This window comes from Malaclemys terrapin, chromosome 18 (assembly GCF_027887155.1).
Source record: "Malaclemys terrapin pileata isolate rMalTer1 chromosome 18, rMalTer1.hap1, whole genome shotgun sequence".
Lineage (NCBI taxonomy): Eukaryota > Metazoa > Chordata > Testudines > Emydidae > Malaclemys > Malaclemys terrapin.
This window is the reverse complement of record NC_071522.1, coordinates 12,758,259-12,784,249: the sequence shown is the minus strand read 5'-3', so window position 1 is coordinate 12,784,249 and position 25,991 is coordinate 12,758,259. Positions and strand designations below refer to the sequence as shown.

The 25,991-nt window shown below is 41.0% G+C and overlaps 2 protein-coding genes across 7 annotated transcripts in view; both read left to right on the top strand.

The window, feature by feature from the left end:
- The window catches only part of KCTD7 (potassium channel tetramerization domain containing 7), a 31,000-nt gene extending 28,674 nt beyond the window's left edge, over positions 1 to 2,326 (top strand). For 2 of the 3 annotated variants that reach the window (XM_054008001.1, XM_054008003.1), the window contains one exon: positions 538 to 2,326. In XM_054008001.1, the coding sequence (XP_053863976.1) occupies positions 538 to 547 (10 nt within the window). In that variant the 3' untranslated portion in view covers positions 548 to 2,326. The remainder of the gene's footprint in view (positions 1 to 537) is intronic. The other variant, XM_054008002.1, reaches the window with a different exon arrangement.
- A 5,676-nt stretch (positions 2,327 to 8,002) lies between these two features.
- The window catches only part of RABGEF1 (RAB guanine nucleotide exchange factor 1), a 34,017-nt gene continuing 16,028 nt past the window's right edge, over positions 8,003 to 25,991 (top strand). For 2 of the 4 annotated variants that reach the window (XM_054007996.1, XM_054007995.1), the window contains exons 1-3: positions 8,003 to 8,111; positions 23,339 to 23,523; positions 25,695 to 25,861. In XM_054007996.1, the coding sequence (XP_053863971.1) occupies positions 23,345 to 23,523; positions 25,695 to 25,861 (346 nt within the window). In that variant the 5' untranslated portion in view covers positions 8,003 to 8,111; positions 23,339 to 23,344. The remainder of the gene's footprint in view (positions 8,112 to 23,338; positions 23,524 to 25,694; positions 25,862 to 25,991) is intronic. The other 2 variants (XM_054007994.1, XM_054007993.1) reach the window with 1 other exon arrangement.

Here is a 25,991-nt window from a genome sequence, read left to right as displayed (position 1 = left end):
TAACCATGTCCTGGGCAATCTAATTGAAATGTATTTCGACACACCTTTGCTTAGAATGACGATTGATTAAACCGCAAGACATAGCAGTCAGCATAGTGGAGCTGGGTAATACAAGTCCTTGAAAATAAGAGCCAAAGCCTCCTGTGTATCCAAGAATGCATTAACTTGACCGAATACACAGCCTGGCTAGCTTTAGTGCCATTTTAACACAGACACTTCGCTAAACTCAAAAGGGTTAGTGGTACTTTAAATCTATTTTTTTAAACGGTTACTGTGTTTAAACAGTAATAAAGCAAATTGTACTGAAACTTTTGGGGGCAAATTATCATGATTTATATCTTGTAAAAGTCATGGCAGTAATTGACCAGTTTTCTTGTTTACTGTTTCCAATATATTTTTATGCTTCATGACTGAATATCCACATTCTGCTGTATTTTTCTATAATGCATCCTTCTCAGTGCTTTTAGCATGCACTTTTTATTACAAACTTGGAACTGGGAGGGGTTTTTGATTTCATAACTTATTTCCCCACTCTAGTTATGAATGACGATTTCAGTGAGCTCCTGCTCCCCTCCTCCCCCATTCCAGTTTTCCAGCTGTAAGAGGCATAAGGAGATCAAGTGACTAGCCTGAGGACACACATTGAGGTAATGACTGTGACTGGATTCTTCCTTGTTCCCTGCCCTTTGTTCTAACCTCTACATCATACATATATAGTCTACTTAAATGCTCTAGGTTTAGGAAGTTTATCTTGTATGCAGGAGATTCAACATCTATATTGAGAACCAGAATACACTGCCTTCATTTAAAAAATCCCTGGAAGTTATCGGTTGGCAGCTGGCAGCTGCTATAGAGACACTGAAGAGGTGTCCTTGAGTCAAACAGAGTTGTCTTATTTCTATTGTTGCTCCCCTCCTCCTTTGCATCTCCCTTTGTTTCACCACTCTCCTTTTACTCCCTATAGAGCATTAGTCATTTTTTTTAAAGTAACATCAATTTACACAATCAGTTCATAGTTCTTGTAGGTTGTTTTTAGGAATGTAATGAATTTAGGCCAAGGATGCCCGTACTTTGGGATTCTGAGGGGCTTACTGGTGGACTTGCCAGATCCTGAGGGCTACATCATATCTGTGTCTCTTCCTGTTCTTCATCTTAAATTAGGACATGATTCTACAAACCTGGTGGAAGGCCGTGATCTTTTGGCCTCAGCCAGCAATAGTGGTCACGAGGCACACTCTTTCCCCCAGCTTTATCTTCACAGGTCACCCTGGCTTATGGATGACCTGGGGGAAATGACATGATAAGGAAGACAGATGCGCTGGTGGTGAAAGTCTCATGCCAAAGCTGATAGTTTGCATCACACAGATTTCTTGAATTCTCATGCTGTGGTAGTGCAGGAGGCAAAGAAATGTTTATCTCCATCGTAGCATCTGTAAGGTCTGTTGGTGGATCAGTTCCTGGTGGTGGATAGCTTGGCTAATCTGGGTTGTCTGCACCTGGTTGCCAATACGAGTCCCTTCTGTTGTAAGGTAATGCAGGTCATTTTGGGGGTAAAATGGATCAGATTGGGACTAAGTATGTCTATGGAGGCAGGGTTTCCCCTGCTTGAGTTTCAGCCAAGGTTGCTTAGAGTCTGTGGGTGTGTTGGAAGAACTTCATGCCATATCCTGTGCTTAGAATCCTTGTGCTTCCTGAGTGGGAAAGCTCAGTGCAGAAGTACTGGGTCATACAACTGCTCACCAGCCAGAAAGGGCAATGATACAAAGCACAGAATATAATGTCGGAGAAAAACAGAATTCTCACTATTTGTTTGTCTGCTTCCACAATAGCATGAAGTTCTCCCAACACATCCAGAGCCTCTGTGAGCTAGCGCCCGGGACACTTTGGACACAGCTGGCTTAAGTGATCACTGGCGCAGTACTGAACCTTGTAGTTATGCTGATCTATATGGTTACTTACAGCTTCAAAAAAGATTAAATTTTTGTAATGCTTTTTGGATTGTCCCTTGCGCTATAGAGGAGATCAAAGATGGTTTTTAAATTTTTAATTGTTTAAAATTTTTAAAAACAAACCCTCAAGGTTGTTTCATTTTTCTTTCTGTGGATAAGCTGAGTCTGATCTGGGAATTATATTTATTTATTTTATACAGATCTTCAGATGGATGTTACTTTCCAGGACAAGAATTTTTGGTCATTTTACTTTCACAGGTTTAGTATGAGTTTACAGATAGTGCTTCAGTGGGACTTTTATAAGAGGATTTTTATTTTGTCATGTTTTACATTTTGTCAGCAAGATGTTGTCTCTGTGCATTATAATCCTGACTGCCTTTGAAAAAACAATCCTAGATACTGATTGGAAGTTGGAGATATACAGTGTCTGCAAATGTGTGGGGTTGTTTTTACATTTTAAATAAGTTTGTGAATAATGTTAATTTAATATTGTGGATTCTGTATCACTTACTGTGTCTTATTATGTATTACTTTTCAATTCCATGTAAACTATGTAATCTATGTATTTCATTTAATATGTGTAAAAGAAAAATGATGTATAGTCTGTGTTATGAAATAAAATATATTAACTTGTCTTTTTATAATCTGAACAAATATAGATGAGCACAAAAGCCTCTCAACCCAAATCTGATTTCAGAAAGTTTTGAAGAAAGAATTAATCTGTTGGGTTTTATCTACAGTAGAGACAGAAATGGCCTTGCCACACACTAACTAAAACATTAAAGGCATTAATAGGATAAGAAAGGTTTTATTTGACTTAATGGGTCCAATGCTGCTCCTGTTGTCTTCTTTCTGAGTACGTGTTTGGCTTGAGCTCTGGTACCTTTAAAAAAAAAAAAAAAAAAATCAGTGGCTGAAGTCATAGCCTGGGAACTCTGCCCCACTTCTCAGTACCTCCTGAAATATTGTTGAGCATGGTGACTCATTGACATCAATGGTCTGCCTTCCTCTCTTTGGTATGTCCATGTTGGGGCTGTTGTGCATGAGAGAGGCTTCCCTTGCTCTGTCATTGCAGTGCCTCCTTCCCCATCTTATCGAGTGGGAGTGGATGGACCCTAGGTCCTCTGTGTAACAGATAATTGATTGGGGTGAGAAGTAAGACACCATACTACCCATTCAAACTTACTTAGGTGGTGGAGATTCCCACTAGCAGGATGAATGCAGTGTTTACAGTCTCACTGTGTGGTGGAAAGATTTTGCCCTTGTTTCAATTAGACATTTACAAATCCCTCCCCCCACATCATTCAAATTGTCAGTTTGCTAGTTCCTTTCCTACCTAGCCTCTTGTTCAGGCAGCTCTTGCCACAAGCTAGACAACGCTGAAACTAGGAGCAAGAAGCTTAATGGCAGTGCCGAGCTGCATGTGCTCAATAATTCAAATGCAGCTCAATTCATTTCACCAGAATTTACCAAAAAACCCACACCCCAGGCACAACCAACCCAACAACCACTCCTCATGTCTGTGGTGAGAGCTGGAAAGTTTCAGACCCAAAGGTGAAAGTTAGAGCCTATGTCAATGGAAGGCAGTTGGGGAGGGAGGGAGTAAGCTGTGTTTTTGTTTGAATAGAAGTCATCTTAACTGTTTTTCTCCCTGGGGCAAGCACCATCAATAAAACATGCCTCCTAAGCATTCATCTGGCAGCCAGATCTGGAAAATGCCAATGTTCTGATTTAAAGGCTAAGCAGCTGTGGGAGTAAGGCCAGTTGTAGACTATAAGAGGAGCAGGGATGCCGTTTCTGATGGTTTTGGAAAGAGAAAAATGAGAATTTGACCTCTCTGCAGGAGCGAAGCTCAGAGGAGTGTGGATCTCTTCCCTAGTTCATACCTAACGCATGTAGAATAGTGAGAGGTAAGTCTCTTTGACATTACCACATTACAAGTCAGACACAAGCCTGGTGTCACCTCAGTGTTGTTATCCCAGCAATAGGCCATTTACCATGCAGCTGCCAGGATCATCCTTTCCCACTTCCCTGACCATGTCCTTTCTTACTTGAATCTGCAGAGGCTTTTCTCTCTCCTCTGCATGAGTCAAGCGTCTCCTCATCTGCATTCATTTTCTCCATCTCCCCTCCCTTTGTCTGTGACACCCACTTCTGCTTTCTTTCATGTGACCCTTGGAGAAATTTCCCCTTAGTTCAGAAATCCTTTTTTAAAAACGAACAAACAAACAAATCTGTTCCCTGAAGCTTATAGATTCTAGGACTGGAAGGGATCTCGAGAGGTCATCGAGTCCAGTCCCCAGCCCACATGGCAGGACCAAATACTGTCTAGACCATCCCTGATAGACATTTATCTAACCTACTCTTAAATATCTCCAGACATGGAGATTCCACAACCTCCCTAGGCAATTTATTCCAGTGTTTAACCACCCTGACAGTTAGGAACTTTTTCCTAATGTCCAACCTAAACCTCCCTTGCTGCAGTTTAAGCCCATTGCTTCTTGTTCTATCCTTAGAGGCTAAGGTGAACAAGTTTTCTCCCTCCTCCTTATGACACTCTTTTAGGTACTTGAAAACTGCTATCATGTCCCCTCTCAGTCTCTTTTCCAAACTAAACAAACCCAATTCTTTCAGCCTTGCTTCATAGGTCATGTTCTCAAGACCTTTAATCATTCTTGTTGCTCTTCTCTGGACCCTCTCCAATTTCTCCACATCTTTCTTGAAATGTGGTGCCCAGAACTGGACACAATACTCCAGCTGAGGCCTAACCAGAGCAGAGTAGAGCGGAAGAATGACTTCTCGTGACTTGCTCACAACACACCTGTTAATGCATCCCAGAATCACGTTTGCTTTTTTTGCAACAGCATCACACTGTTGACTCATATTTAGCTTGTGGTCCACTATAACCCCTAGATCCCTTTCTGCCGTACTCCTTCCTAGACAGTCTCTTCCCATTCTGTATGTGTGAAACTGATTTTTCCTTCCTAAGTGGAGCACTTTGCATTTGGCTTTGTTAAACTTCATCCTGTTTACCTCAGACCATTTCTCCAATTTGTCCAGATCATTTTAAATTATGACCCTGTCCTCCAAAGCAGTTGCAATCCTTCCCAGTTTGGTATCATCCGCAAACTTAATAAGCATACTTTCTATGCCAATATCTAAGTCGTTAATGAAGATATTGAACAGAGCCGGTCCCAAAACAGACCCCTGCGGAACCCCACTTGTTATGCCTTTCCAGCAGGATTGGGAACCATTAATAACAACTCTCTGAGTATGGTTATCTAGCCAGTTATGCACCCACCTTATAGTAGCCCCATCTAAATTGTATTTGCCTAGTTTATCGATAAGAATATCATGTGAGACCGTGTCAAATGCCTTACTAAAGTCTAGGTATACTACATCCACAGCTTCTCCCTTATCCACAAGACTCGTTATCCTATCGAAGAAAGCTATCAGATTGATTTAACACGATTTGTTCTTTACAAATCCATGCTGGCTATTCCCTATCACCTTACCACCTTCCAAGTGTTTGCAGATGATTTCCTTAATTACTTGCTCCATTATCTTCCCTGGCACAGAAGTTAAACTAGCTGGTCTGTAGTTTCCTGGGTTGTTTTTATTTCCCTTTTTATAGATGGGCACTATATTTGCCCTTTTCCAGTCTTCTGGAGTCTCTCCCGTCTCCCATGATTTCCCAAAGATAATAGCTAGAGGCTCAGATACCTCCTCTATTAGCTCCTTGAGTATTCTAGGATGCATTTCATCAGGCCCTGGTGACTTGCAGACATCTAACTTTTCTAAGTGATTTTTAACTTGTTCTTTTTTTATTTTATCTGCTAAACCTACCCCCTTCCCATTAGCATTCACTATGTTAGGCATTCCTTCAGACTTCTCATGAAGACCGAAACAAAGAAGTCATTAAGCATCTCTTCCATTTCCAAGTTTCCTGTTACTGTTTCTCCCTCTTCACTGAGCAGTGGGCCTACCCTGTCTTTGGTCTTCCTCTTGCTTCTAATGTATTGATAAAAAGTCTTCTTGTTTCCCTTTATTCCCGTAGCTAGTTTGAGCTCATTTTGTGCCTTTGCCTTTCTAATCTTGCCCCTGCATTCCTATGTTGTTTGCCTATATTCATCCTTTGTAATCCGTCCTAGTTTCCATTTTTTATATGACTCCTTTTTATTTCTTAGATCATGCAAGATCTCGTGGTTAAGCCAAGGCGGTCTTTTGCCACATTTTTTATCTTTCCTAACCAGTGGAATAGCTTGCTTTTGGGCCCTTAATAGTGTCCCTTTGAAAAACTGCCAACTCTCCTTAGTTGTTTTTCCCCATGGGACCTTACCTATCAGCTCTCTGAGCTTACCAAAATCTGCTTCCATGTGTAACAGCTGTTCTCAGAACGTAGTCTTCTGGGGTCTTTCATGCTGGCCTGTAGAATGAAACATTTTCAGAATCATACATTGTGGTACTGGGTTGGTGGGAGAGGAAGGTGGCCCATTATGGGATCTTTCTCTTACAAAATGACCAGCAGTGTGAAAGACAGTAATACCCTTTCAATATCTGTGTGTTCATTCTGTACTGTATTTCATCCACTTGTGCCTTTAGACTGAAAGCTCTTGGGACAAAGACTGGTTATTTGCTTAGCACAGTCCACCCAAGCTGCAGTGTAGAATACCCTTCTGCAGCTGTTGGAGTAAGTTACTTATGTCAAAAATGAATATTCTTTTAATGAAAGTAATAATTTGTGTGTGTATGTGTGTATGAGAGAGAGAGAGAGAGAAAATTTGGTACTAGCGAAAAGTGTGACAGCTTTGGAGACTGAAGCACATTTATCCAAAGAACAGGCAGCCTTTACCTGGAGCAATCACTATTAAATGTTGGATGAGAGAAGTAATTCTGGCTCCAGGGTCCATTCATGTCTGTTCAGATGTTCAGCAAGGAGGTTGATTAGCCCCAGCTATGCACATGGCTTTCATAAGGGGGACACCTTGTCCAGTAGGAAAGAGAGAAAACTTAATACATGTTAAAGAAACAAATCTTGCATCAGTTGAAGCTACTACTTTCATGATTTTTTTTTCTCATCACTTACTTGGTTTTGCAGATAGTTGTAAAGTAGAGAGAGCAGGAACTCAGCATTGTGGATTATATTGTCAAGATTCTGATATCAGTGTGGGTTTTAATTTTGGCTTCTTTGTGGAGAAACAGAACATATTGTACTTTTAGCATCCATTTCATTCACTTAATATTGTAAAATATTATTTGAGTATTTTTCTTTAATAAGCTCTGCAAGGCTTAAATCTATTAGCAATTGTCACATTTTATGTCCATTTGTCTTGAACAATTTTATACAGTAGAACCTCTGAGTTATGAACACCAGAGTTATGAACTGACCAGTCAACCACACACACCCTTTGGAACTGGAAATATGCAATCAGGCAGCAACAGAGCCCTCCCCCCCCCCAGCCATAAAAGCAAGTACAATACAGCCCTGTGTTAAACATAAACTACAAAAAAAAGAACGAGCAGCACCACCCTGTGCCCCCTGAAGCAGTAAGAGCGGAGTAACAGCCTCAACCTTGACAACAACATGCTTATCACAATAGGACTCAAACTGTACTTCAGGACTCCAAAGTGGGTCACAACCCCATTTTAATGGGGTCACCAGGGTCAGTATTGAAGGGCTGGGACCTGGGGCTGAAGCCTGAGCTCCACCCCCACCTGGGGCAGCGGGTCTCAGGCTCTAGTCCCCTCTGCCCCCACCCGGGGTCATGTTGTCATTGTGTTGTCAGAAGGGGGGTTGTGGTGCCATGACGGGCGAGAACTGCTGATCTAGGCAGCCCCAGGCCCTGCTGGCTGCAGCAGCCCCTTGCCAGTGCCACAGCTCTGCCAGCAGGGCCAGTCCCAAAGCTCCAGCATGGGGACAGGGCCTGATCCCCCATTGCCCCCACTCCCTCTCCCTCGGCCCCGCCCACTCGCCTTAGCCCTGCCCCTCTCGCTCAGGCCCCGCCCTGCCGGAGCTACCCGGAAGTGACGCCGCTGCACGCACGCACGCGCGCTGACGCCGGGGCCGGGGCCCTGCCGAACCGGCCTGAGGGGAGGAGCGTCGCGTTCGCAGGCGGCGCAGCTGGAGCGGGGCTGAGACGCCGCCGCCGCCCGGGAGAGCCGGTGAGCGGGGGGGAGGGGGACTGCGTCCCGGAGGGTCCCCAGCTCCTGCCCCCTGCGAGAGGGAGCGGCGGCCCCTGCCCGGCGGGGCCGGCTCGGGCTCGGGCTCCCGGCCAGGGCGAGCGTGGCGGCGCGGGGCCTTCCCAGCCCCTGGGGTGGGGGAGAGCGGGGCCGCCCCTTGCTAGGGGGAGCCTGTCCGGACCCAGTTACAGAGCGGGGGGGCCCGCCCCCCCAGGCCCCGTAGGGCGGCCCCCTGCCCCTCCCCATCGCCCCTCATCCGCCGCGAACACGGGTTTTTCCCCCGGCGCCGTGTCACGAGCTCGCCCTGATCCGCCCTGGCGAGCCCCTCCTAGCCCGGCCCGAAGCGCGGGGGGGAACGACCGTAGACCTAGGTCCGGGGTGTGCGGCTGTCTGTGTGGGAGTGCCCGGGGTAAAGGGCCCCCGGGGGCTGCACAGAGAGGCTGAGCCTGGTGGAGCGAGTTGGTGTAAGACAGGGGCTCTCAAACTTTTGTGCTGGTGATCGCTTCCCCATACCAAGCCTCTGAGTGTGACTCTCCCCCCCCCCCCTTATAAATGAATAATGCTTTTTAATATATTTAACACCATTATAAATGCTGGAGGCACAGCGGGGTTTGGGGTGAAGGCTGACAGCTCACGACCCCCCCTATAATAATCTCATGACCCCCTGAGAGGTTCTGACCCCTGGTTTGAGAACCCCAGTGTAAGAGGAGGGGTGGGGTTGTGGTTAAGGCACGGGACTGGGTATCAATTCCCAGCTCTGCTGCAGACTTCCTGTGTGTGACCTTTGGCAGATCTCTGCCCAAATCTTGACTCTCTATGCCTTAGTTCCCCATCTGTGAAATGGAAAAACTTCCTTTTTTTCCTATGCTTTATCCATCTTGTCTATTTAGACTGTAATGTCTCGGGGATAGGAACTGTCTCTGACTTTGTATGATGCCTGGCACACTGGGGCCTCTATCTTAGTTGGGACCTCTAGGTTGTATGATAATATAAATAACAATTTGTGAGAATACTGGTGAAACATTGTTTGATCTTTCTGGTTGACTGTTGTTCAGTTCAAAAATATTTTATTGGTGCAGCAGGCTATACAAATGCTGTCAAAACATCAATGAAACCAAGGTTTGTGAGTCATAGGTGTCTATCAAGCTTCTGCTTAGAGCTGACTTCCCAGCCATTTGGAGACATTGTGGCGTGGGGAAAGGCTCCTGCAACTCCCTGTTGTGGGGAAAGGCTCTGGCAGAGAAGCAGCAGAGGGAAAAAGCTCCAGCGTTCCTCTGCTGCTGAGTGTTTCCCCATTGCCTTCCCCTTGCCAGAGCTTTTCACCAACACTTGTAGCGCCACACCACAGCGTGGACGCAACTTCTCACTGCTGCATGGAGCTACGCATACCCTGCATGTTGCTGCAAGTGGCATGCAGTGTAGCCATAGCCTTTGTCATTGCTGTCCATTTCTGGTTTTTTGACTGGCTGCTCTATAATGAGGTGCTGTGCCTTTTCTTTTGTAGAGTATCTTGAACTTATGAACAGGCTGGTTTATAGGGAAACCTAGAAACTGCATGGAATAAACGTCTGGTGACTTTTTTTTTTCTATTGCGTTAACTCTGGGGAGGGGGGAGTAAATTTGTTTCACATATTGCACACACCAAGCTATTTCTTCATCCTGACTTCCCAAGAGCATCCTAAAAAATTTTTCTACTGTCTCTTCTACTTTTGGTTAACAAATAATGCAACTTAATCATTCAAGTAACAGTTGGTCCAGCCTTGAAAATTTATTATGAACACTTACTAGCCCAAATAATCTACTCACCTGTCCATTTCTATTATTGCCATTTTAATACAGTTCCCTGTATATCAAAGGTTTATTCTTTTTTTGTAACTTACACATGCATTTAGTGTTCATGGAAACTATAGAATGACAGCTCTGGAAACTGAAGTTATCTGTTTAAACACAGGACAAGTACAATCTGGGGCAGCTCCAGTACAAATTTCTACAAACAGCACTGCAAGTACTTCAATCCTGACCTTCAGGGGAGCACTTCTAGGGTTGAAAGAGTAGGGCAGTCTTAATGGCTAGTTCACTCTATTGCCAAATACTTAGTGCTTCTACTGATTCTTCCAGTCAAGTTGCTAATAGTTGTCGTGGCTTTTACAATGTAAACATGTGTGACCATTGGAAGCAAGACTGGAACCATTACTGCTGTCTACACCAGGGGTGAGGATTTTTCACATCTCTAAGAGATGTGGCTATGGCAACCAACGTAACTTCCCAGTGTAAACCAGCCATCAGGGTTTTGTAGACCAACACTTTAAACTTCACCTGAAAGCCAACGGGAAGCCAGCACAGACCCCAAAGCTCCGATGTAATGTGCTTCCAGCGAGAAGCACCTCTCAGGGATGGTCTTATGGCTAAGGTATTGGACTAGGACTCAGTCTTTTTGTGTTACTTTGGTCAAGTCACTTAATCTCTGTGCCTCTGTTCTTCTCTGTAAAATGGGACTATTATTACTCCTTATTTCACAGAAGTGTTGTGAGGATTAAGTAGTTATGTGAAATGCTTAGATACAATAGTGACAAGAGCCATAGAAAAACTAAATTAATATGGGAGCCATGCTATACACTAAACTGGATAGTCTTAAAGGAAAGCTCCCTATGTGGACGGCAATACAATTTTTCCATAGACCTAGATACTGCCTCTCGGAGAGGTGGATTACCTATGCTGATGGGAGAACACCTCCCAAATGTTGCACTGGTACTTCTGCAACATTTTAAGTTTAGACCTACTTTAAGTGGTCTGGGTGCCTCGCGCCCTGAGACATCACTTCTGTCCATGTGATACCACATAGGTTCCAGTAAGAGGGAATCCAGGCTTGTGGCCCCATGGCTTAAAAGGAAATGGTACTCTCAAGGAAGGTTACTTGACTCTAGGAAGAAAGCCCTCCAACTAATATCTGTAAAAACTTGAAATTGTTGACCACCTGGGCATGCTGCAAGTCCCATCATTAGTATTTTGGGGAGTGGAAGTGGGGAAAGAGGGACTGGGAAGAGATGTGATGGCTAGATCAGGAAGGTTTTTTTATAGGATGATCTAATGGATTGATATGATGGGCAGATATTTCTATTTAGGATTTTTCTCGTGTGTGTGTGTTTTACATTGTGCAAAAGAAAACTTGAAGTTATGGATGGGTGCTTATTTTAAATTTATTTCAATGTATAATACAATCTAATCTGTAAGTCTTCCTCAGCTTCCCCTTTCTCTTGCTGCCAATTGTCATAAACTCCTGTTATGCTTAGTCTCTCTGTATATCATTGATGTACTTCTTGTGACCTAAACTAGTCCTCAGACTGTAACATATAATCATGCTTGTGATACTGACAACACTTCAGTCAGGTGCAAGTATACACTAAGAATTGGATATCAGATGTCAACTCCTTAAAACTGCTTCTCTCTGCCTTCAAGCAAGCAACATAATGAGCTAGCATTTTGATAATATATATGTGGAATAGAATAACTGACACTTCAAAAAGCTTATCTTCCATCTGGATTTTTGGATCAAAATTTATTTAAAAATGCATATTTAATGTGATACTGAATTACTTGTTTTCTTTCTTCTCAGTCATAGCAGGAAGCAATTTTTAGGTATCTATTGTGTGTGATTCCATTTGCCTCCTTTTCTGTATGAGGCACACAGGTTCAAGATGTAGACACTTGGGTGTGATCTGTTGGTTCACTATGTTTATTGCCTCCATGATGGATAAAATATTCATCATTAAAGATGGTAGCTGAGAAAGATCTGAGATCCCATAATAAGATATGCAGACAGTTGGCATGTGCACAAATTAAATTGTGGTTTTAGTTTGCACTGTCAGCACTGCTGGGGGTGGAGCTTTATTTACATATAACTTTCTAAATTACTGTTTTAGAGTTACAGAGAGTCCTGTGGCACCTTTAAGACTAACAGAAGTATTGGGAGCATAAGCTTTCGTGGGTAAGAACCTCACTTCTTCAGATGCAAGTAATGGAAATCTCCAGAGGCAGGTATAAATCAGTATGGAGGTAACAAGGTTAGTTCAATCAGGGAGGGTGAGGTGCTCTGCTAGCAGTTGAGGTGTGAACACCAAGGGAGGAGAAACTGCTGTTTCTAAAACAGTAAAACTACTGTTTTAGAGTTGGAACAAATAATGAATTATGTTCACTAAGATTTATAAAACTTGTGAAGCCTGGTGACCAGCACATTGGATTCCAGAAATGCTAGACAGTGGATGTAACTTCCTTTGGCAAATATTGTTATGAAATCTTATTGTGATACTTCATTTCCATGTTACCAATATTCTTACCTGGCATTGTTGCTTTAAAGTAGTGTTTGAGTAGTCATTTGAATTCTGAATAAAAGATAAAACAATTTTACCAAAATATTTTGGCTCTCTTCCTAATGAACATATATATAATAGGCTATAGTAAATATGCAAGAAACACAACAACCAAGTTTATTATCTAATTTCTTAATATTTTTAGTGTGAATTGGGTTGCTGATTAAGTTTTGGTGATTGGTTAAGTGCTGGTTCTGAACAAAATGGTTACTGTATGATTGAGTTGATGTTAGCTTGTTTTGAAGTTACTTGTTAGTTTTCATAGAACCATGGATGGAAAATATTTAAGTCATCTGTCCCTCCCTTCTCTATGGAGGAAACTGGTTCCTAGTTTATTACAAGTACATACTAATTACATGCCTAAATGATTATTGTAGAGTAGTGTGTGAATCATGAATACTTAAGCACTTACATGACTTATAAGAAATTTATGTGCCATGCAATTCAGTGATTGCTGTTCTGAATTGAATAAATATTTGAGTAGTGATTGAAAACAGAATGGCTAGTTACTTCAATCTCATAAAGACTTGCGGCATTTAATTAAAAGAAAATTACTTGAGGTTCATAATCATTCTTCTGAAGACACTGCTGGTAATAATGACATTACTGTTTTCACATAGGCTTAGCCAAAGAAATTCTTGTTTTCTAATGGATACCTTTCTCCTTTTTGAAAATTTCTGTTTTCATTGCCTTTGGTCTGTTTGGGGATGGGTTCATTTGGGAATGTGTCATTGTAGCCTTGTATACAATGTTTTTTTTCCCCCGCTGGAATTATCCACCATCACAGTAGTACTGGTACAGCTTTATCACTGCTAGCTCTCACGTGACTGTTAGTGTGGACCTGCTGCTGGCAGATACCACTGTGTCATTTAAATCTGCTCTGGGCAGGGTTGGACAACTTGATGGCTAAAATCCAGAGATGCCACTCTATATTAGACTAGACTTTGGTAGAAGATGTTGCTTTGCAGTAAAGACCCTATGGTAGTCTATCTTGTAGATTTGTGCATGGATTCAAAGGCCTGGTCTATGCTAGAAAATTAGGTCTGCTTAACTAAGTTGCTCAGGGGTGTGAAAATCTATACCTGTGAGCAGCCTAGATAAACCAACCTAAATTCCAGTGTTGCCAATGCTAGGTCCACAGAAGAATTCTTCCATTATTGCCTCTCATATGCTGATGAAGAATCCTTCCCAGACGTAGATAGTGGCCACACTGAAGCGCTACAGCTGAAACACTAGCATTTCAAGTGTTGAAGGTATGCTGTGAACTAGTGGTGAACCCTACCTGAAACCTTTCTAATCTGATGTGGAATCAATCTGTCATTCTTCCACTAATAAAATGTAAAGCATCAGCTGATACCTTGGCAGAATGTATGCAGTCTTCCTCACCTTCCCCTTTCTCATCCTGCTCTGAGGTTTAATGCTTAGCACCCAGAACAGTCAGGCAGTCTTAATGTTTGTTTTGCACCGAGTGTTCAAAAAACTTCCTTTTAAACATTTTTTGACCAGTTCTAATTAAAATAATAATGTCCATAGTAAGAAGAACAGGAGTACTTGTGGCACCTTAGAGACTAACAAATTTATTTGAGCATAAGCTTTCGTGGGCTACAGCCCACTGAAATTCATTCCAAAGAATGAATAGTGCCATAAAGGGGTAAGACTTAAAACAAAAAACAAAAATAATCCGGAACTTGGGCAGATCAGTCTAATGGAAAGAGCAATCTGGATTGTCTCTAAGGAATGTGATAGAATTCAGGAATACTTCTGAGTCTCTTTGCTTGTTTCTGGAGATAGAGGATAAAAGCTGGAAGGGAGGGATTCAGGAGTCAAATGATAAATCTGTTGGGCCACATGGTATTTTACTGCTGTTGGTCATAAATTTTAAATGCTGGCATACACTTAGTGTGCCTAATTTAATATGAAAGTGGATGGCTTACCTTTTCCTACTAGTCTGGGTTTTTTGGACTTTCATACATATTTAAAAAAGGAAATCTTTGTTTGAACCTGTGTAACTGAAATACCATTGTTGACATCTACTGCACTCCTACAAAGTCACTTCTTTGACCTTCAGAAAGTGCAGAGTTATTGCTTATGTTAAGGAACCATTTTTCATGTGTTGTAGTAACTACATAATTGACTTGTACAGATGCTATCCCAGAAGTCCAGGAGCTCACAATACATGTTCATTTCTGCTTAACTCTGCCTGATTTCTGGGTTAGTTTTTGTTCTGCTTTGCAAAGATGACCCTAAACAGAACTTAAATACTGTCTGAATAATAAACTGTTATATATTTTAGGAATGTCATCAGTTTCATTGACTGTGAAGGTGAATTTATTTGCCTATTCTGCTCCTTGGAAGGAAAAGATATGAGGAGAGATTAGAGGCTAGGAGTTTTTAGCTTGGAAAAGAGGAGACTAAGGGGTGATATGATAGAGGTGTATATAAAATCATTAGTGGTATAGAGAAAGTGAATATGGAAAAGTTATAGACTTGTTTCCACAATATAAGAACTAGGAGCCACCAAATGAAATTAATGGGCAGCAGGTTTAAAACAAATAATAGGAAGTTCTTCACACAGCACACAGTCAACCTGTGGAACTCCTTGCCTGAGGAGGTTGTGAAGGCTAGGACTATAACAGGGTTTAAAGAGAACTGGATACATTCACGGAGGTTAAGTCCATTAATGGCTATTAGCCCAGATGGGTAAGGAATGGTGTCCCTAGCCTCTGTTTGTCAGAGGGTGGAGATGGATGGCAGGAGAGAGATCACTTGATCACTACCTGTTAGGTTCATTCCCTCTGGGGCACCTGGCATTGGTCACTGTTGGTAGACAGGATACTGGCCTAGATGGACCTTTCGTTTGACCCAGTATGGCCGTTCTTATGTTCTTATGTAAAAGGCTTGTAAAGGTTATTTGAAGGAAAGGTGGCAAAAAATAATGTGATTGAAATATGACTTTTACATGATAGATTCTAGAACTAGTATGGATGTGTTAATTAACAAATAACAGTGCTTCCCCTGAAGTCACAATTCTGTCTTCAGTCCTTGTAAACACTGATGTATCCTGCAATGTATTTTGATTATATAGCTGAAAAGGACACCATTACATAATTTTAGTCTTTTATGTGCACACTAAATAAATTATGCGTGAGAAGTTCTATTTTGATGATGAAGGTGCCATTTCTTTACATTCTATTAAGGCTGAGGCCACAGCATGATTTTTCATAATAGTTCTGATGATTTTAGTTATCATAGGTTTGGTGCTGTGTTTGTAGATATTTTGCAATCTGTGTTCCATATGAAAACTGATAAAATATAGCCTCTTGTTCCTCTTGAGAGAGCTTTATTCTTAGCACAAAAGTACAATTTCCCAGAAGAAATAGCAAATTCTATGCTATTTCAGTGCCTGTTGTACAGTACTGACAAATATGGCCTTGGGGATTTATACAAGTATGATTGGGGGGAGGGGCCCTTTTTGGATTTAAGGCTGGCCTTGTATGTTATGTAACTGACTTAGACATAAAGCTGTTTGCTGTGGTGTTGTAACTTTGTTGGTTCCAGGATATTAGAGAGACAAGCTGGGTGAGGTAGTATTTTTTTATTAGACCAACTTCTGTTGGTGAAAGAGACAAGTTTTTCAGGTCTGGGAAAGGTTTTTAGTGTCACAGCTAAATACAAAGGTGGACGAGATAAGGAGTTAACACGTTGCAGGAAACAATTCAAGATGAAGTGGGCAGTTAACACTTCCTATGGTCATAGAACAAGGAGGATTACATAGTGGATTACACGTTGTAATGAGCCATAAATCCAGTGTGTTATTAAATCCATAATTTTTAGTATCTAGTAGAGTTATGAATTTAAGCTCCCAGGTTCATCTTTTGAAGGTATTGTGTAGGTTTCCGTTGAGAGTGAGGACTAAGAGGTCAGATGTAGAATGATCCTTTTATGAAAAGTGCTTGCCTGCGGGTGATGTGATGAGTTTTTTTTGTCTTTTATAATTTTTCTGTGTGAGTTCTCCCACTTTCTCTCTAGAAATAAAGAGTGTATAAATTCATATGAAGTTTCTTTTACAAGGTGCATTCTTATTATTATCCTAGCGATTGTATTGTGAAGCAGTGTTCATCTGAAGGTTGCATGTTCCGTTTCATTAGGATTTTAATGGAAGATGTTTGTGAAGATAGATTTAAGATGCGTAAACTGATCACTGTAGACTTTTTTTAAAGGAAAGTAAGACAAGAAAATCATGATGTCCTTCTGGTTGCACTTCCTATTTTACTGTGAGCTAGCTAGCCTTGTATCTGTGTTGCTGATCAGTTCGGTTTGATATGCAAATAACACAACTGTCCAAAAGTTGGCTAACTTCTAAAACCAACATTTTCAAGAGCCCGCTAAGTTTGGACATCCAACCTGAGACAGCCCCGTCCCTCCCCCCCTCTTCTCTTACCCCCACCCCCAAGGAGATGAACCAGTGAAATTCTGGCTGAAGCCAATGGAAGCTGAAAGTGATCAAGACTTCTGAAAATCAGGCCCTAGGTTTCAGGTTGGGCACCCAAAATCAGTCTGACATGGTTTTATCTTGGCTAAAGGGGGAGTTTTAGAAAGTTGAAATAAGCTTTTTTGCACAAATGGAATCAAGACCTTTACACTTTTGAACATTTTCTTTTGTAAATTAGGGGGAAAATGAGTCTGGGTACAATATTAGCTTTTTCATGTGCTACAGAAAATCCTCAAAGATATTAGTTTATTAAAATAGGTGATTCACAGAAAATAATCGAGCTGCAGGCAAGCAGTCTCCTGCAAAACACAGTTTTACTGGCATTGGCTTGGATTGTCTCTCCTTCTCATTATGACTGCAGTAATTGAAACCCTGCACTTTTTCCATTACATGTTAACTTCAGCTATAAGTTTGGGAAAGAGTCAAAGAAGAGGAGCTTTCACTGCTTAGTAAGAGGAACTGTCAGGCAGAGATGCAGCTGACTTTCTCTCCTGAAAAATAACATGGATTTCAGTATCCTCTTAATGTTCCCATTGAATGATATTACTTTGTTTTATGAAAGAGCAGTGGCTTGCTGTACACTGTACTGTCATGAAAGGATAAATTTGATAGTGAAAATTTGGGGTGGCAGGGAAGGGTAAACCCAATTTAGATTTGTACCCATAAAAAATTAAAGCAAATATTTTAATAAGTAAATCAGTCTTTACTTCTCAACAGCATAAATAGGTGCCTGTAATCCCACAAAGTAAAATATTGGGAGTTGCTTCAGATTTCCCTCATTTTTCCCCCCTCATACTATATTTTAAAACTAGACTGGAGAAAACATTAGAAAATGCACATTGAGGAAACAATCCTGCATTGGCAGGAAGGTGGATTAGATAACATAAGTCTTTTCCATCTCCACTTTGATTCTGTCATCCTTCATTTGTATACTGGAGACTATACCACTGTTCCTCTTTCTTTTGCTTTCTACTAAAAAATAACTTAAACAGATCAGTATCAGTATAGCAAGTAAAAAGCCATTTCACAATTAAACCACAAACTCTTGATGCACTTATTAAGACATTTTGCCAAATCTGTAAATATTCTAACATACTTATGGAAAAAAGCAGCACAACTTGGCTCTTCTTTCGTTACATAATTTTGATGTTGCAATCCCCCAATATGCTTGTAACACAGCACATCTTCATACACTATTTAACAGTGGTCCACAAGCATTCACATTACTTATGATATTGCACTAATCTGAGAGAGGCTAAGTGCTGTCATTGTAACAGCAGAGTGACAGAACCATTGGTAACTGACTGTTGCATGTTAGATTGACTGGATGCAGGCCTGAGTGCACTCATGGCAGTCAGTGCTCAGTTCATCTCTGTGCTGTCCTGTTCCTTAATTGCCAACGCAGCAAAGGGGTGGGCACAGAAATATGCTATAATGCACCACAACCCTGCCCCTTTCCTCATCCTTATACTCCCAAGTAAGTCCACTCACCTCCCCCTGGTGCTCTGTCACCTGTTTGTTGCAACTCTCAACTGTATCGTGTATGGAAGTTTGGAGGGGAGTGGATCCAGACTGACTGGGTCACAGAGGGGGCCTCCTTTTGTGGAGTATGCCTGAACTACTCCTATCTTCCTCCTAGAGGGAAATGCAAGAGAAAGAAACCATACGTTTATCTACAAAAGAGGAACAAAATAATGCAATGAAGTCAAATCAACAAACTAATGAAGTCGGGTTTCTCCAGAAGTCGGCTCCAGACAGCTATTGCTTGTGTGTAATGCATTCATTTAAATACAAAGACAAGACCCTATGATAGAAGCACATTGAAGGATTGGTACTAGAATTTTAAAATGGAAAGCTTCAAAAACAAAACAAAGGGATTTGACTATCCAGTCAGGTAGTCCCAATAATGACCTTTTCTCAGGACGATAGTAATCTGTACAGGTTTATGTACTACAGACAATATTGATAGCTTAGTTATGCAGTTTATATTTGTACCATATATAGCTGACTTTTTTTATATGGAAAATTATATTTCATTCAAACCCTTACATTCATTTAAACATTGAGCTGCAGATTCAGAAACTGACCAGGCAACAGATTGCTTAAAAATGAGAAAAATGTTCCTAAAAAAAAATCCCTTTAAGAAAGTTGCCTAACTTGAGAAATATGACATGTGATACCATCTTGTTGATTCAGGGCGACTGCTTCAATCTGTAGACATTTAGAAGAGAGGGAAAGGGACAGTTTGGTGTCTCTTAGTGGCTTGGCTCTGCAGAGTTCTTCTGTAAGTCTCTCCAGAAAGAGAGAGCACAAGAAACAGAATTGTTTTGGCCCTTCCCCCATCTAGAATGTCTTCCTCAAATAAGGATTCATTTAGCTTCTTCAAATCCAAGTTTCTGAGTTTTTACATTGAAAAGAATCTGTTTTTTTGTTCTGCTGTACAGCAGAGCATTTGCAGCACACCAAACAAATCATCTTGGCCCTAGTATCTGGCTTTTCTCTTCTTTTTAAAGCAATTAAAGGTCTGTTTAGATATAGGGAGCCAGATTTGTCCGTATCTCTGAACTTAGTTGCAGAAAGCTGAGGTAGGGTCTGCACCACTTGGATGTAAAGGCAAGCCCTTTCATAAAGCAAGAAATGATGCAAGCTCACAAGTGGTTGGAGGGTTTTGTGTGTGGGCACCTTCACTTTGCGTCCCTCATTTCCCCAAATTCCTCCTTCATTGAGTCTCTCAAGCACCATCCTGCTCTTGTTAGCCAAAGAAATTTAAATTTCTAGATGTTCATGGACAATACTGAAATATTATTCTTGTTACAGTATGGAATGTTGTGTGTATGTGTGTATGTGCACGTGCGTGCCGGGGGGGTAATAATTTGAGATGACAGTTGCAAAATATATGGCTTATTTCCTAGAATAGTTAAGGCAATCTTATAGAATGGATATAGAATTCATGTTAGACTATTCTATGTAAAATCTCTTCCTTAAACGTCCCAATAACTTACAAAATTAGCATGTTTTTCTTCAAGCTGATCCTTCCATTGACAGTTCAGCATTGATGGAAGCAACTGGAGTGTACATTGTCACTTTCAAATAAAACTATTGCTGATGCAGTGTGAAAAGCCAAGCTTGGTTAAAGCAAGCACCTGCAGTATAATAGTCTAATCTAATACAAAAAATAATTATGCAATTGTTTCAAGCTTTTGCTTGACATTTCGCTGATTAATCATTATTTTAGAAAGAAGACTTAATGCTAAGTGGGAATAGTTGCAGAATAGTTTCAGGGTTTCATTTCCCCATTCTCTAGAGCTGTGATTCTAAGATTCATTAATCAATTATACGTGTGATAAGGAGGAGAAATTTCCTTTTGAAGAATTCATTGAGCTCCAGTTTGCGGCGCTTGCACGTATCTATCACTTGGGTTTTGGCCCACTAGATAGCAAGGCACCTCAGTCAGCTGCTCTGTGTGCCATCAGGAATTAAACATAGTGACTTAATCTGTAGGAACCAAGAGGGAAGAGATGATTTTCATACTTAAATCTTTATTTTTGTCTAATGACTTTTCCCCATCACTTGTTTGTTTTCTAATTATATTTTTCCATTATGAATAATGTAAGGTACAGGTGAAGCAAAAGCAATCACTACTATTTAAACTTAAAATATTCCCCCCTTACACTATCAAATAAAAGGATTAACATCTAAAAGGTCAAACTGCCCTGCAACTTTTGTTGTTTGTATCATGTTTTTGGCCCCTCACAATGTCAAGCCCATATAAACAGGGAGAAAAAGCTTGGCATATATAGCTGTTATATGCAACTAGTAGCCATTCTAAATGAAAACTATTCCTACCAGATATAGGCCCATGTTAGGAAATCCTCTTAAGGAATCAAGATCGTTGCTCCTTTCTCAAAGACTGGAGAGAAAAAAGGGAGAAAGGGGGGGGGGGGGGAATGAGCGTTCCCCCACATAAAAACTTGAGTAGAATCCTGAATTGGTTCCTCCTTGAAGTAGTTTGGTTTCTCTTCTGTATCAATTCTCTTAAAATCTCTTTCCTAAGTCATTGGGAAATGTCGACCATTGTCATAGTTTAAAAAAAAAAATAGTCTATTATATACAGTTTAACCTGGTACAAAAGGTGTATGTCACTTTCCATACTAGGACACTGGGTTCGTGGATGGCAATGTGGGGGAACAAATTGGTTTCTTCTTTCTTCTGAAGTGAAATAATGATATATGTCTCTTGATATTTTAGTTGCTGAGCAAAATCAAACACACGTAAAACATGTTTTATTATCCACAACCCTTGTATGTGTGCACTTCAGAGGAATTGGAAAGACTTTGGTCATGTTCTTTTCCCCTGAAGAATCCTTTCCAATTAAGGGCTACTATTGGATTAAAAATAGATTCAAGAAAAGATATTTAACTTAACACCTTAAATTAAAACAATTTTTAAATAAAAATTATTTTTCACTATGCTAGTTTTCATTTTTGCATTTAACTCAGTCTAGTCCATATCAGCTGTGTGTGGTCCAGTTCCTTTTTCATGTTCCCTTGCAGTGGTCAAACATCATATTTTAGGGTGGAGGTGTGTGTATGTAACAGGATGTTCAAATCCAAGCTCTAACGTTAATATATGCGTAGTGCTTTAATATTGAGTTGCTTATGTTTAGAGTCTTATGTGAATTTATGTTGGTTTTGTCATAAACGGAGCCAAGCAGTTGAAATTAGAATGACGCTATCTAACAGTTAACTGCTCCATCACTGAAACTGTCCTTGAGACAAGCTGTCCTAACAGAGTAAAGAAATGCACACAATTTATTTCCAATCTGTGTATTTGAGCCAAATTTAATTCTTTTCAAACAATTCAGAGGCTTGGGTCAGTAAATGTAGTTTCATTTGTCTTGTTCGGTATTTCATCAAATATTTTAAAATTCTGAAAGTTGAGACCTACTGCTAGATAATGATACTTTAATACTCTGAGACATTGGTGCAAATACTGATTCTGACTCACTTGTATAGTCTCATTGAAGACAAAAATGAGCAGGAAACTAGGGATCTGGTTGCTTATTAAACTCTTGGATCAGTGTTAGATGGTTGTAAATCTGTTCAACAGAAATATTGTCTTACTTACTCCATACTAAAATGGTTGAGAATATTGGATCTGTGATGTGTCCTGTTAGTAGGGCCCTACCAAATTCAGGGTCCATTTTGGTCAATTTCACGGTCATAGGATTTTAAAAATCATAAATTTCATTATTTCAGCTATTTAAATTGTAATTGTAGGGGTCCTGACCCAGAAAGGAGTTGGCGAGGGGGTTACAAGGTTATCGTTGGGGAGGTTGCGGTACTGCTTCCCTTACTTCTGTGCTGCTGCTGGCAGTGGTGCCGCCTTCAGAGCTGGGAATCTGGAGAGCAGCGGCTGCTGGTCAGGGGCCCAGCTCTGAAGGCAGAGCCGCCACCAGCAGCACCCCGCAGAAGGATGGCCTGGTATGGTATTGCCACCCTTACTTCTGCACCGCTGCCTGCAGAGCTGGCCCTCAGTCAGCAGCCACTCAGCTCTGAAGGCAGCAGGTCAGAAGTAAGGGTGGCAATACCAAGGCCCCTCCTCAATAATCTTGCAGCCAACCAACTCTCTTTTGGTTCAGGACCCCCAATTTGAGAAATGCTGGTCTCCCCATGAAATCTGTACAGTATAGGGTAAAAGCACATAAAAGACCAGATTTTACGGTCCGTGACGCATTTTTCGTGGCTGTGAATTTGGTAGGGCCCTACTTATTAGTTTGACTTCTTCAGAGACGGTTAGATCCTAAATAGAAATCTAGTAAATACAAATACATCTTGTATCTGTTCATGAAGGACCCATGTATTTTACTGTGTTTGACGTTCTACTGGCTTGCACATTGTGTAATCGCTCATACCCACATACTACCCTGGTGAGAGTGGACTGGTCTGCTTTCGTAGCCTTTTATGTTTTTTTCAGAGTTGTGTGACTACCCAAGGTGCAAGACAGTGAAGAATCAGATCTCCTGTATTAATAGTTGACCTGTACGTAGCATTTTACATTAACAAAAGCTGTATACATTTACATTCATCCTGTGACTGTTCTGGTACTGTATGATTGTATAACCATCAGCTGTGGGTGTTCTAACTAGTGAAAATTGCCCTGGCTTCTCTAGCCTTTGTGTTTTTACTACTTGAATTATTCAATAATTAGAGAGAGGGTAGCTTCTCTCTAAAAGACGAATGGACTTTTCAAAATATTTATACTTCTTTATCAAAGTATTTTCACTGGATTTCCTTAACATCTGTCAACAAGTTTCTCTTCTGTTCTTTAACCCTTTTCTCTTTAAACAGGAAGAAATGAGCCTAAAGTCTGAACGCAGAGGAATTCACGTTGATCAGTCAGAGCTACTGTGCAAGAAAGGATGTGGTTACTATGGAAACCCTGCTTGGCAGGGCTTCTGCTCCAAGTGCTGGAGAGAAGAGTACCATAAGGCAAGGCAGAAGCAGATTCAGGATGACTGGGAGCTGGCCGAGCGGTAAAGATGCCTCTTTATTCCTTCATCCCTTGCAGTCAGATGGCTTTGCCAAACAGTATGGCCATCTTTTATTTATAGTCCTTTTTACCCTTGTTGCCTTCAGTTGCCAGCTATGGGCTTTGCAGGAGGAGACAGAATCAAATTCTGATGCCAAGGAAGAAATTTGTAATTTGTGACATTTTTGCATAAAAAACACTTTGCTTTGTGGTGACTAAGGACAGCAAAACAAAAGCCCAATAAATATCCTGCATAATCTACATGATGAAGTCTGGAATTCCATAACTAATACTTGGCAGTGTACAAACTCTTTTTAGGACCATTTTATTTCAGCCTTTTTTTCTCAGATGCTGATTAAATACATCATAGCTGATTATACTTCTCAGCTAATATGTTTGTCCTGGCAGTAGCAAGTATTAAAAATGCCACCATTTTCAGTATTACCTGAAATTCATAGTTCCTCTACTGTGAAACCTGGTCATCAGCATCTTGGTTTTAGCCAATAATTAATACGAAGTTTCAGTTTTAAGTACTTTAGTTACTTTATAAGCAAAGTTGGCAAAAGTAAGTCTTGTTTCTTTAATATAGGCTTGTCTCCCTGGGGAGCTATTCCTGATTAGCTATTTCTGTTGAACTCCATATTGGACACTCTTAGGTCTGGTCTACACTAGGGGGAGGATCGATCTAAGATATGCAACTTCAGCTATGAAAATAACGTAGCTGAAGTCGACGTATCTTAGATCGACTTACCTCCTGTCCTCACAGTGCGGGATCAATGGCCACGGCTCCCCCCGTCGACTCCGCTTCCACCTCTCGCTCTGGTGGAGTTCCAGAGTCGACGGGGACCGCGTTTGGGGATCGATTTATCGCATCTCGATAAATCGATCCCCGATGGATAGATCGCTACCCGCCGATCAGGCGGGTAGTGTGGATGTACCCTTATTCTGGAATAAGAGCATCCACACGTGGAGATAAGCAGAAATAGTTAATCTGTTTTAAATGCACATCCTACCTTATTCCAGATCAAATTTCATGTGTAGTCAAGCCTAGCAACAAAGATTTGTTTTTTTACATTACAGGTGAGATGATGTTTTTGCTTTATGCCCATTCAATAAATGGCATTTTAGTAACTTCTGCTATCTTCAGCTGGCCTGGAAATGTCCAACTGTGATTTCTACTGCATGTTGCACCACAATTATCCATGCCTCCGTTACTTGCAGGCTGCAATACTATAATGCTAAAGTTTACCCTTGAAGGTTGCGTGCATGATTCAGCTAGTGGAGAATGTAGCCACATCTGTCATTAAAGGTTTGTCTACACTGAAGTTTTTCTGTTTTTTTTTTTTTTTTTTAAACTTTAGTTGATTGCCAGTTAACTTGCATTTGCTACTCCACAAACATTGGTTCCAGCATATGAACGTTTATGGCAGATCCTAGAACTCAATCTTGAATAAATCTCAAACATCTTTGGAATGTCCAAGCTAGAATGTAGACACTGATTAGCTAACTCAAGTTAACTGACAATCAGTTAATTCAAGTTTAAAAAAAAAAACTCAGAAAACCTCATGTAGACAAACCCTAACTTGGTGGTGTGCAACCTGAGGCCCATCAGGGTAATCCACTGGCGGGCCGCGAGACAGTTTGTTTACATCGACCGTCCACAGGCACGACTGCCCACAGCTCCCAGTGGCTGTGGTTCACCGTCACCAAGATTGGCATAGACTAAAACAAATTTATAACCTCTAGAGGGGGCAGGTAATAAGGGTGGTGGTATTTTTGTAATTGTCCAAGTACCATGGTGTTGGGTTTGTAAGAAATCCTTTTACGAAGTGATAACTTTTCACTGGGGATATGGAAGCAGCAGGATAAGCTCTTTATGATTATGATTAAAATGTTTAGAATAGTAAATACAATATGCTTTAAGACACGGATAAAACAATCCCTGCCTTGAAGAGCTACAATGAAGGTGAAAGGACAAAGGTTTTTACTGTGTTGACTGTGAGGAAAGGAGAGATTTATATAATAACAAGGAAGTGATGCTTGGAAGAAGAGTTGATATGGGGGTGAGGGAGAAGAACAGGCCTGGGGCGACAGAAAGGGTAGTGGATTTGTCAGTGCACGCTAATTTTTGTTGGTGCTAACTAACTAAACAGTCCCAAATTCTTTTAATTTTAGACTTCAGCGTGAGGAGGAAGAAGCCTATGCTAGTAGTCAGAGTACACAAGGGGCACAGTCGCTCACCTTTTCCAAGTTTGAGGAAAAGAAAACCAATGAAAAGACACGCAAGGTGACAACTGTGAAGAAATTCTTCAGTGCGTCTTCCAGGACAGGCGCTAAGAAGGGTAATTCTTATATTTCTTTAACCATTACTGTATAACATATCCCTTTATGAATTTTTAGAAGGCTGTGTATAATGGTTTACCAAATATAAGCCAATAACTACTTTGTATATGGACCTCCATCCTATACTTA